The following is a 13,355-nucleotide window of genomic DNA, read 5'->3' as shown; positions in this document are numbered from 1 at the left end:
TCTTTGTCTATAATATTCAACTTGATAGGATTCTCATGCACCAAAGAGCTATAGAAACCACATGAATTATTTTTCACTGAAATCTTACTGAGAGTTCAATTTTTGTTTTAAGAAATGTCCATAGGGATGTGATAATATTTACTTCATTTTAATGTTTAACATTAAAGCAAGGTGGCTGAAGAGATAGGCATTTCATACCTTTCTGAAAATGACAAATTACCAACACAGTTGAATTCCATATGAGTCAGTGTTGTAAAAAAGGAAATATTTCACATAGCTTTACTAGATTTTTGGAATGCGTTAGATCCCTAAATAATGCTGTTATTGTTGCTGGAAGCTTTGCTTCGGGATAATTACCTACTCTTCTGCAATGGACAGTATCATGTGGACACTGTATAACATTTTTATTGTCTTGGAAGTTTTTGTAATGCCATTTATATGAGATCATTCCTAACTTCAAGGTCTGTTTGATACTTTTAATCATGGAATTGATTTTCAAAGCAATACAGGGTAGACAAGCTGGAGACGACTTTGTCGAATCATCCATTCTTGATGCTCTACAGAGGGTTGACAGTGCAATTAACTCCACACGAAGACGTTTGTTTTCACAGTAAGAATTTATTTTATTTTGATTACAAAATTGTTTTCACTTCAGTTCTACTTGGTTTTTATAATCTCCATAAATCACAGCAGGCATAGTGCATAAGATTGCCAAAAGCGGGTGTTTTCTTCAGTCTGTGTGCATGTTATCACGCTCTGGGCTAGCCACCATTGCCAGCTCAGTCTCATAATGAAACTTGCTCCCCACGGAATCTAAATGGCATAAATTTACATCACAGACCCACTCTTTATGGTCCCACAATAGGTATCAGGCTCCGTTAGGTCAGCATCCTCCAGTGTCAGACCCAGTGCTCCTGCCAACCCAGGAATTGAGAGTGATTGTCACGTTGAACACATCTGGTCATAAACTGAGAGTTCACAGGTGAAAGTTTTGTGTAGGATACGTGGTATTTTGGCTATTTTCATCTGAATCAGACCATCTTTGGAGTAGTGAAGCTTTCAGGTTGTACCGAGTCCCCATCAGTCCTGATGGAGATACGTGGGATGCTTTGCATCACCTGAATGTATTAAACATGATTGTTTAGATTGTTGAAAAGAAAAACATGATTGTTGTCTTTAAAGCCAAGTAAAGTATATACCTAGTCTTTGCAGCTGTTGATCTAAAAGGAATATCTATATTGCCATAATCAAGCAAAGCTCTGTTCCCTGCATACCCACAAACAGCATGGCTTGCTGATCATGGACTTGTGTTCTAGAGCCATACAGCTAATTTATATTCTTATTGTGATTCCTCACTTCATCACTTTCTATCTGGGTGACCTTGGGCAAGTAACTAAGCATCTTAGTACCTCACACTTCTTGCCTGTAAAATGGGGATAACAATAGGCTCTGTTTCATGGACGTATCTGCTAGGAAGATTGAATGCTAGTACAGATGAAGTGTCTCAACAGTGTCACATAGAAAGGGCCTAATTAAAGTGAGCTATTAATATCATTACTATTGTTCTATGATATAAAGTTATTAAGATTTCAGATGTAGAGGACCAGACATGCCTTAGGCAGCTCAAATCTCTAAAACAGTTTCACATTCTCAGTGACTAATATTCTTTTAACTTATTTAGTTCAATTCTCCAGTGCGTATAAACCACTACCGGGTGCTGGTTGGTAGGCTTGGTACATGGAATATAAAGATGAATAAGGCACCATTTCATCCCTGACACAGTCTTTCTGTGGTAGAAGAGACAATATGTCAACAATTTGAGCACATCTTGTTGTGTATGTAATAGACGTATGTGAGTGAGTGTATAGAAGTAATTGAGAGTGTGGTAGCTCGTCAGAGTTACCAGGGAAACTTTATGGGAAGAGCAATGCCTGAGCAGGGTTTTAAAGGTGAGTGTGAATTTCCAGGCAGTTACATTTGAGGAAAGAGAAGACAGACAGTGCCAACATCCCAAAACAGTGTTTTGCACACTGTTTCAGAGGGTTTAATGAGCCCCCTAGGACCTATGGTCGGACCTCACAAGTTTATGACTTTCACCATAGATGTTGCCTTTTAGAGAAAGCTGTTCTTTAAATCATTGATTCATTAAAAATGTATCTTTTAAGTTCAGCACTGTCACTGGCATTTGGGATTCACTCATTAACAACATATGAAAAGAACTCTCAGCTCCCCCTCTGAAACCTATTTTCTGGTGGTGAAGCTTTTCTTGTTCTTGATTGTTTGGAAAATGTATTCTTAAATGCACAGTGAGATTCATGGATTCTGAAGTTTTGCCTTGTGAACAGTCTTGTCTTTTGTCATTTGCAGAAAACCTTGCACCCCCAGTGATCTGCTGGCTCGGTTTCGTTATCCGCATGACCCCTTTACCGTGGAGACAGCAAGAGCTGGGGAGATTTTTGAGCACACACTTCTGCTGATCCAGGAACACGTGAAGCAGGGGCTCACTGTTGATTTGGAGGGCAGAGGTCAGCTTCTGGGAGGCATCCTATTCTCAGCCTACTGTCAGTAGCAAAACTGATCACCCCTCAGCTTTTAATCTCCAAAACACCATATGATGTAGAAATTAATTTACCACTTTACCAAATAAATGCAGATGCTTCTCGTAGGAACTGTAATTCAAAAGAAAGGATGAGAAAGATGTATTCAAACCTGTCAACTTCTAGCAGCTATATATGTCTAGTAAATCTAGGGGGCCCATTTTAGGCGAACTTACTTTTTGAATCCAAAATATATTACTCCTTCCTATGAAAAAGCTTTATTCCCAGGGTAATGTTCCTCTCCTTGTTATTGGAATCACCTAAATCATTCAGTGAATTTATTTGAATTCCTTCCTTTACCTATAACATATGTATCTCTCCTAATCTTTTTTGTTGTTGTTGCTATACTAAAGTTCTCATGTTTTTTTTTCCAAAACCAGGCGTTTATTTAGTAAATGTCAAATGAGAATGATATAGAAATCTTTCAGATTTTCTAAGTCTTTTTCTTTAAAGTGAAGTAAAAATGCGATCCTTTGCTATACACTCTTTGTTCTGCGAGCACAACAGCAACTTCTAGAGGTTTACCCTTTCTTTACTCACCTTCAGAAAATAAACCATGATATGGCACACAAGGCTTTTCTGTGCATGGCTCACCCCTTAGGTGCCCCACACAATTACTCAAAAAGCTCTATTTAATAGCTCCTCATGATCCATTATGTCTTGGGTTTCAGAGTTTCCTTAACTAAAATATCCAAGTGAAATTTCCATATAGTCCATATTACCACTTGAATCAAATTTCTGGCTGTTTAATTCTGTCTTACTAGGGATCAGTTAGCTGTGGTCAGGTCTACAAAAAGCCCAGCTCCAGGTCAGGACAAAGGGCCTTTGAGTTCTCTTCTCACACCTATCTATTGGAAAAACAATTTTCAAGAATAACTTAGTCTAAATTCATAACTAGAGAATAAGCGATCAATACCTACAGAGATTTAACTTTGCTAAAATATATATCCGTTGTTCATGATGTTCATCACCAAACTGAGTACATATTCTCAACTAAAATATTCAAGAGCTTTAACAAATTTTCTCAAGGAAAAAAAAAACATTGTGTTGTTCTACCTCTCTTTTATTATTTGTAAAGTTAAAGGACTTTTTTCCCCCCTCCAGGATCAGTCTGCCCTAAAAGTGGACCCAGGATCCATGTCTTTATATACAGGAAGATTATTGTATCTATCCAAGATTAAGATATCTCAGGGTCCAGCCAGAGACCAGCTTACACAGATAAAGGACAAATGGTTCTGGTATCATTAGCCAGTTTCTGATGATTAAGTAGGGATAATAACTCTTAGCAAGCAGGACTTAGTGAATAGTCTTTGCAGATTTAGGATTACGCTGCAGTTTTAAGCTCTGTTAAAAGAGTGGTTCCAAAACACCTCCAGGTTGAATTGCACATTCCCTGGGCAATGACAGTTTGTGGTAGTTTGAAAGTTACTGCTTAATCCCTTCATATCAACTATCATGCAGGTTAATATACACACCATCCACACTAGCACATCTTAGACCCTGTCTTCTAGGAACATAAAGCCTGAAAGAAAGAATTGTGAAATGGAAAAAAAAAAGATACAATCTTGTGATGAGGACTTAGCAAATCCTTACCAACATTATATTAGTAAAGTCACAGAACTAGGAGTTTGATAGGAACTGGGACATGTCTCCTTTTCTGTTAGTTTGAGCAGTTAGTCATTGCTCATAAGAAAGGCATCGCTAAGGCCCCCTGCCACCATTTTAATTAGGACTTTTTGTTGTGTAGTAATGAAATGTTGCTGGATGTAGGAAAGATTTCTGCCAGCCTAGAGTGGCCTTTCCCTAGGACACCTGGGCTTGAGGTCCCCCCAGTCACTCCATCTCAAGGACAACTCTCTTCATTGTCTTCCCTGCTCTGGGTTTCAGAATTCCGCTACAATGACTTGGTGTCCCCACACTACCTTAGCCTCATCGCCAATTTATCTGGATGTACGGCCCACAGGCAGGTGCCCAACTGCTCTGACATGTGTTTCCATCAGAAATACCGAGCCCAGGATGGAACGTGCAACAACCTGCAGCACCCCATGTGGGGTGCATCCCTGACTGCCTTTGAGCGCATCCTGAAGCCTGCCTACGAGAACGGCTTCAACCTGCCGCGTGGGGTCGGCCTTCATGCCCTGTCAGGCGGGTATTCCCTCCCACCGCCCAGGCTGGTCTCCACGGAGATGGCGGCCACAGCCACGGTCACCCCTGACCATCAATACACACACATGCTCATGCAGTGGGGCCAATTTTTAGACCACGATCTGGACCACACAGTGCCTGCTTTGAGCACATCCCGCTTCTCTGATGGGCAGTCTTGTAGCTCCGTGTGTACGAATGATCCTCCTTGCTTCCCCATCATCATTCCTGACACTGACCCCCGAGGGATCCGAGCCCCGTGCATGTTCTTTGCGCGCTCCAGCCCCGTGTGTGGCAGCGGCATGACCTCCTTGGTGATGAATTCAGTCTACGCAAGAGAACAGATTAACCAGCTCACAGCCTATATAGATGCCTCTAATGTCTATGGGAGTTCGGAGCGGGAATCCCAAATTCTCCGAGACTACTCAGAGCCCCGGGGACTTCTGAGGACAGGCTTGCTGTGGGTCCCATCCGGAAAGCCCTTACTGCCCTTTTCTGTGGGCCCACCCACCGAGTGCACAAGGTCGGAGCAGGGCAGCCGCAGCCCCTGTTTCCTGGCGGGGGACCACAGGGCCAACGAGCAGCTGGCCCTCACAGCCATGCACACCTTGTGGTTTCGGGAACACAATAGGGTCGCCACAGAGCTGTCTGCCCTGAACCCCCACTGGGACGGAGACACCCTTTATCATGAGGCCAGGAAGATCGTGGGCGCTCAGCTACAGCACATCACCTACAGCCACTGGCTGCCCAAGATTCTGGGGGAACCTGGCATGAAGATGCTGCAGAATTACCAGGGCTACAACCCCAACGTGAATGCAGGGATCATTAACTCTTTTGCTACTGCAGCCTTCAGATTTGGCCACACCTTAATCAATCCTATTCTTTATCGACTGAATGACACTTTCGGAGAAATCCCCGAAGGCCACCTTCCACTCGATAAAGCTTTCTTTTCACCCTCCAGAATAATTGAGGAAGGTGGGATAGATCCACTCCTTCGTGGGCTATTTGGTGTGGCCGCTAAATTGCGGGTGCCCTCCCAACTGCTCAGTTTAGAGCTGACCGAGAAGCTGTTCTCCACCGCCCACTCTGTGGCCCTGGATTTGGCCGCCATCAACATTCAAAGGGGGCGAGACCACGGGATCCCTCCGTACACTGACTTCAGAGTTTTCTGCAATTTGACTTCTGTTGAAAATTTTCAGGATCTTCAAAACGAGATTAAAGATTCAGAGATTCGACAAAAACTGAAAAAGTAAGTGTGCAAATGTTGCTTAGATTTATATATTTCTTGGGAGACGGAGAAGTGTTAGACATTTTGCGTGGATGGATGTGGTTGCCTGGGGATGTAATTGCAGAACTTTTAATAATTGTTATTGTGGGAGAAGTCAAATATTAAAGGAAGACTTTCTAGAGACTAAGCAGTAAACCCTTTTGTCCTCCCACTTCCTTTGTAAATGTAAATATTGCTGCATCCTTGCTAGTACTTGCTAGTACATCTCAACTAGGAGAGGTTGGCATGTCTCATGCATTCCTGCTCTGTGGTAATCCAATCAAGGCCTTTTTATTGATATGATAAGGTCACAGTTCGAATGTAAGGCCTTGTAATAAAATGGTCTACCACATTGCCTTTCCTAGGCAGAGCAAAGTAGTGAAACGAAAACAGACATTAGTTTTTGTCAAAAGAAAAAATAATTCTTTTTTTTTAAAGATTTTATTTATTTATCCAACAGAGATAGAGACAGCCAGTGAGAGAGGGAACACAAGCAGGGGGAGTGGGAGAGGAAGGAGGAGCCTGATAGCAGAGGAGCCTGATGTGGGGCTCGATCCCGTAATGCCAGGATCACGCCCTGAGCCGAAGGCAGACGCCCAACCGCTGTGCCACCCAGGTGCCCCAGAAAAAATAATTCTAAATGTATCATCAGAATGTAAGTCGAGGCTTATTCACTACATCATTAGTGCTTTTCAGTAAAGTAATAATAGTATTAATATTATATTCTCTATAAGTGAGATTCAAATTTCCTTTTAACTTACAAGTATAAGATTTTTTCAGCAAACAGCTCTACCTGTTTTTCATGCTCACCACCCTTCGCCCTCCAAAATATTTTTTAAAAATTAAAGAAATGTTTGGGGCGCCTGGGTGGCACAGCGGTTAAGCGTCTGCCTTCGGCTCAGGGCATGATCCCGGCGTTATGGGATCGAGCCCCACATCAGGCTCTTCAGCTATGAGCCTGCTTCTTCCTCTCCCACTCCCCCTGCTTGTGTTCCCTCTCTCACTGGCTGTCTCTATCTCTGTCGAATAAATAAATAAAATCTTTAAAAAAAAATTAGAGAAATGTTTTATTAAGAAGTTTTGGCTAAATATAGAAGACTAACATGTTTACTAACAGCTTATGGTATATTAAAGTGAAATCTTTCAGAGAAGCTTAAAACTGCAAATTATGGAGCTAATTGTCAACATTAGGCCCTTTTTTGGTAAAATGAAGGGTATGAATGTTTTTATGCCACTAGAATTTGTTTCATACTTATGTAGACTATTAGACTAAGAAAATGTGTAATATATGTAGAGCAAACCAGAGTATCGTGCAGATTGAATTTTCAAGAACATTGACTTTGGATTCATAGAGACCTGGTTTAAATCTCTATTCTACCACCTATTAGAGCTGAGAGCTTGTGAAAAGTATTTAAACAGTTTTAAATCTCAGAATAGCTATAAAATGAGAAAACACCGCCTCCTTCTCGGAGTTGTTCGAAGAAGAAATTTTATAGAATGCATCAAATACCTGGTTCAGTTCTGGTGCATCATAGGTAATCAATAATTGTTACCTGTGGATAGATTTATTATAACTTTATCATTTTGGTTGTCAGCATCATTATTAGATTGCTCTGATCCAGCCCACGCTAGGCACTCAGACCCGAGATGAAGGAAATAGCATTCTGGAGAGCCAGACAGCATGCAAGGAGGGCAGGAAGCAGGTTGTAATCTGTGTGGAAAGGGCTGTCATAGAGATGGGAATTGAATGTTATGGGAATTGAATGTTATGGGAAATGGAAGGTACATAAGAGTCACAGCAAGCTACTGATAAAAGATGCCATTTGAAGGGCGCCTGGGTGGCACAGTAGTTAAGCGTCTGCCTTCGGCTCAGGGCATGATCCCGGCGTTATGGGATCGAGCCCCACATCAGGTTCCTCCGCTATGAGCCTGCTTCTTCCTCTCCCACTCCCCCTACTTGTGTTCCCTCTCTCGCTGGCTGTCTCTATCTCTGTCGAATAAATAAAATCTTTAAAAAAAAAAAGATGCCATTTGATCTGCTCTTGGAATTTTCTGAGTGTGGTAAGTTGAATGAAGTGGGAACAGCAGGCCGTATCCCAGGGAGAGGGAAGGAAGCAGGAAGGTGTGGGGCTGCATGGCAGGAGGGGGTAGAAATGTGATAAGAGGAAGTTTTAAAGGGCCTTGCATGCCATGCAAGGGAGTTTGATCTTCATCCTGTGTTTAAGGCAGGAGATTGACTTGAGGAGAGACTTTTCTGTGAAATGCTAACCTGCACAAGGTGTCCTGGGAGAAGGAGAAGCTAGCAGTAAGGAATTCCATGGTTTCTGGAATAATCCAGGTGAAGCAAGAAGACAGTGTAGATAGGCTTTTGGCAGTCTGTGCAACACTATCGTTATTTTAAATGTTTCCTGTAAGCACATTGTCTACATTGAATAAACCTGGGGGCAAGTCTTGCTTTGCAACTCATTGGGTCCCACTTCTCAATTTGCAGCTAACTTGTAAATCACCACCAATTATAGAGTAGCAGAAATGCATCCTTTGTCCCCTCACAAAGTCCTCCTGAATTCTCTGGCTCTCATGTGTGATGCAGCAGGCTATTTGTCATTGCCGCACACAGCATTAGGCTGGAAAATAGATGCGAGCCCTCTGCGGCAGGACACGTCCTCCCCACGTCCTCCCAGTGGCCAGAGCAAGGCATGACTAGCCTCTGAGACGGACAGTGGCCCATACACTGCACATTGAGTGTTCAGATGCCTGGCTTTCTGTGTGCTCCCTTAATACATTTGGGATGTTAACACTGAGTCTTCTGAAACCTCAACAAGGAGTCTTTATCCTTGCTTTGGGCAATGTTTTAACTGTGGGAACTTGGTGCAGCCTGGCGCGTGGCCTCCGACTGAGGAGAAGCAGAACTGACCAGCATGAGTGGGGTGGGAGAGGCCAGGAAGCCAAGCTACGTTACTTTCCTCTTAGGCTGTCAGGTGTCTGATTTTGCCATGGCATTCATAGTGAATTTGTAAAGCAGCAACCACAGACTCATTCAACCATGAGCACAAAATAGAGAAGTTGGAGTTGTGTTTAAAGCCTCCGTCTTCAAATCTGTAGATTACAGTTTGTCAGGAGCTGATTTTACTGAAGAGGGTGGCAAGGTTTTAAATATGCTGATTTAGAGTTATTTCTTTACTCTCTCCAGTTACTTGTTACTTCTTTTCCTTTTTTGTGTTATTTTGTAAGTGTAGTTTTAAGTTTGTTTCTAAGCCACTTGAGTCCAATTTGGAAACAAGTAGAGCATATCATTAAATCAACAAAATAAATACTGCCTTGGAACATTAAAAACTCCATATTTTAGGTAATTAGGACAGCTTAAGAATTGGCCAAAACAGAAAATCATAAAAATAACACATATTCATGCCTTAGGTATTCTAAATTCACACATTTGAGTGCATATTAAGTCCTGTAACTTACGCTTTGGGGCAGCAAGGGGGGGTGAAAGTCTGTGTTCTGCTTTTGTCATTGCTGATTTGAAACAGATCTGCTGATTAGAATTCACAAGCTCATGCCCAGGCTGTATCTTTTGTGTGTGTGTAAGTTTGTTTGGAAGGGGAAATAGGAATTTTTCAGGGAAGTGATGATATGAATGCAGATTCCTTGTACGTGCTTCCATCATTCCCCTGTAGTTCATAGTTACGTAACATGCAACGAGTTGGCTTAGATGTTTGACTCTCCTTTGACAACCTTTCCCAAAACACTGAATTTGGTTTTCACAGGAGTAAGTACTCTCCTCTTTTACACAGAGGCTTCATTATTTTATGTAACATTTAACTAAATTATGTAATCCAAATGGCAAGTATGACTGTAATAAGCAAGTGGGTAAACTCCTCTGACTCCCAGCTGACAGCTCAACAGACTTCAGCTGCAGCCTGGACGGGAGCCCCTCACCCCAGGGTCATTAGCCATCATCTGTGTGGGCAGGAATGGGGAGCACTGAGGGTTCTTAGAGAAGAAGAGGTTTAAAATAGGTAATACATGCTGTACCCTGTACAAATTTTGTGATAGTTAAAAATATTTGGGACATAGAAAAGGGCTACATAGGATAGTGTAAAACTAAGAAAACCCAGAGGATAATGGTGGGGGGACAGTGGAGAGGTGGTGTCAGGAGGCCCAGGTTCCTTCTCTCTGTTCAGACAAATTAAGCTGTGCAGAGTTGGATGACTTTAGATTAGTTTTTGTTCTCTCACCTATAAAGTGAGGATGTTTCACTAAAAAGTTCTTGGGATCCTTCTAGATCTAAGATCACATATTTTTTTTCAGTTAACTACTATGTGATATAATAAAATGATAATTCAGAAGGTGCTCTTTAATAGTTTTAATTCACACATAGTATCTTCATATTCCAGAATATATCCCCTCATCTTTATGTGACATCTGGTGTACAAAGATAATGATTTTCTTCACTTCAGTTAATTTTGAAGGTTTGTATCAATTTGCTACCCAGAAGTAAAATCTGATTTTCTTGTACCTTCACATTGGATCTTTTAGGTAGCTTTTAAAAAGCCAGAACAACATGTGGAAACCATTGTACAACTTTCCTCTTCAGTGACCAACAGTTTTGCCATGAGTAATACGTGGTCTGTCACAAGAAATCCACACTGGGACATTGTTTTAGTGAGTTTTCAGTTCATTTCAGTAAGATTAGTGAGATACTTGGGATTCTCCTCAAGGAGCTCAGGGCCTGGAGCATGGGGGACACACAAACCACATACCCCTGTCATGTGACATGTGGGGCAGCTAGAGCTAGGAAATCAGGATGCATTCCTTCAAGAAGGTGGTGTCAAAGTTCAGTCCTCCATATTATTTTCCACAGTGGCTGCATCAATTTACATTCCCATCAACAGTGTACCAGGATTCCCTTTTCTCCACATCCTCACCAACACATTATTTCTTGTCTTTTTGATGTGACCCATTCTGACAGGTGTGAGGTGATATCTCATTGTGGTTTTGATTTGCATTTCCTGGCTGGTGAATGATGTTGAGCATACAAACAAGCAAACCACTCTTATTTATTTTTTTTTAAAGATTTTATTTATTTATTTGACAGAGAGGCAGATAGCCAGCAAGAGAGGTAACACAATCAGGGGGAGTAGGAGAGGAAGAAGCAGGCTCCCAGAGGGGGAGCCTAATGTGGGCCTCGATCCCAGAACACCAGGATCACGCCCTGAGCCAAAGGCAGACTCTTAATGACTGAGCCACCCAGGTGCCCTGCAAACCACTCTTTTTTTTTTTTTTTTAAAGATTTTGTTTATTTATTTGACAGCCTGCGAGAGAGGGAACACAAGCAGGGGTAGTGGGAGAGGAAGAAGCAGGCTCCCAGCAGAGAGGCCTGATGTGGGGCTCGATCCCAGGGATCCGGGATCACGCCCTGAGCCAAAGGCAGATGCCCAACGCCTGAGCCACCCAGGCGCCACCCCCCCACCCCCCGGCAAACCGCTTTTAAACAGAGAACAAACTGATGGTTGCCAGAGGAGAGGGGGCTGTCAGGGTGGGTGAAATAAATAAAGGGGATTAAGAAGCACAAACTGCCAGTCATAAAATAAATAAGTCATGGAGAATGAGAAATACAGTGTGGGGAATATGGTCAATAATATTGTAATAACGTTGTTTGGTGACAGATGGTAACTACACTTATCATGGCGAGCACTGAGGAATGTGCAGAATTGTTAAATCACTGTGGTGTATACCTGAAACAAATATAACATTGCATGTTAACTATACTTCAAACGAAACAAAACAGAACAAAAACAACTCAGTCTTAACAGAGGAGTGGCAGTTATTCATGACAGACTGTCATCTGATAGGGCAGACAGGTCATTTGAGATATAAGAAATATGGAGGAAAGACTTGGCAGGCACCAGAGCTAAAGAAACTAGAAGCCATCGGTCTTGAGGGCTTGTAGAGTTGCCCTGCATGGAAGCATCCAATCCTAGAATTAGCATCTGACCCATCCCACTCCAAAGATATTAAGACTTATGGGTGAAATGGACCCTTTTTTTCCTAAGTGAAGTCGTAGATAGAGCCTGAACAGATAAAAAGGAGATCAACAGGAGTTCTAGGAGAAGCAGACAGGAGCAGTGTCAAACCATTTGGCTTCTATTGTACTCATTTCACTTCTCTTGGACTCAAAGACCTACAGCTTTTGCTAGGATTGTGAAATGCACAGGCTTCTTACTTCCTTCAGTACCAAGAGCTGCTGGAATTTCTTTTTCTCTTTTACCCCTTCCTTCCTTCCTTCTTTCCTTCCTTCCTTCCTTCCCTCCCTCTCTCCTTCCTTCCTTTCTTCCTTCCTTCCTTTTTCCTTCCTTCCTTTCTTCCTTCCTTCTCTCCTTCCCTTTCTCTCTTTCTTGTCAAAAATGTTTAAGTTTTCAAAGAGTTGTTTAAAGACCATATGAAAATGAATCATTTCATTTTTATAGGATTTTTTTTGCTCTAAAAAATCATGCTGTTTCTTTTCATTCTTTGCAAAACATATAATGAGTTGATTGTGAGGATTAATTATCCATTGAGTGGTGAACATAAATTCTCAAACAGAGAGAGGCCATTTTGATGGCTATTTTTGTATCTTCTTTTGAAAATATAATGTGTGAATTTTTTGTGGATATGGTTACTTTTGTTCTTTAATAAATACAAGGTTATTTGTCTCCCATTATTACAGGGATGTGCAGCTGCCTCAGCTTTTTTAAAGAATAGCTTACAATTCACCAATTAAGTAATTTATATTTAGTGCATGCACCTATCTCATAGCTGTTTCATTTGATACTATTAAAGAAACAAAAACACTTAGTTTCTTCCCTTTTTCCACCCTGAGGTACCTGCAATGATGCCTTTTCAACAGCTTGCACCATCTATCTGTGTCCTGACACCTGAGAGAGGTTGATCACCTTTCTCATGGCTTGGTCTTCCTTCCTCTAGATTCCTGGCTCTCATTCTTCTAGATGTTTCTCAACTTCCGTATTCGTATCTGCCTTAAAGGACCTTTCATCAACATTGTCCCTTTATCTTTATTGAATGGTTAGTATGTTAGCAATTTCAGTTGCTGTGAAACAATGATTCTTAGTCATTTCATGTTAGACCATTTAAAAATCTGCTAGCAGCTATGAACCTTCTTTTGCAGAGAAATACAACAAAACTACACACCCCAAATTCTGCATGTATTTTTTAGAGGACTCAGATTCCTAAAGCCACCCTTGGACACTCTTCTCCCATTGATTTAACAAATATTTATTTGGCAACTAAATTTATTTAGCACATCCCTTTTCCCCCTAGGGCTTACTACATGTGTGCAATGGGGATTCCCC

At 41.7% G+C, this 13,355-nt stretch overlaps 1 protein-coding gene across 1 annotated transcript in view; it reads left to right on the top strand.

The window, feature by feature from the left end:
- Positions 1-13,355, top strand: part of PXDNL (peroxidasin like) — a 450,026-nt gene that overhangs the window by 370,362 nt on the left and 66,309 nt on the right. The window contains exons 15-17 of the mRNA XM_034650166.1: positions 502-610; positions 2,368-2,525; positions 4,485-5,988. Of these exons, the coding sequence (XP_034506057.1) occupies positions 502-610; positions 2,368-2,525; positions 4,485-5,988 (1,771 nt within the window). The remainder of the gene's footprint in view (positions 1-501; positions 611-2,367; positions 2,526-4,484; positions 5,989-13,355) is intronic.

Source organism: Ailuropoda melanoleuca, unplaced genomic scaffold (genome assembly GCF_002007445.2).
Source record: "Ailuropoda melanoleuca isolate Jingjing unplaced genomic scaffold, ASM200744v2 unplaced-scaffold11384, whole genome shotgun sequence".
In the NCBI taxonomy this organism is placed as follows: Eukaryota; Metazoa; Chordata; class Mammalia; order Carnivora; family Ursidae; genus Ailuropoda; species Ailuropoda melanoleuca.
The sequence above is the reverse complement of the archived record's forward strand: the minus strand, read 5'-3'. Positions and strand labels throughout refer to the sequence as shown.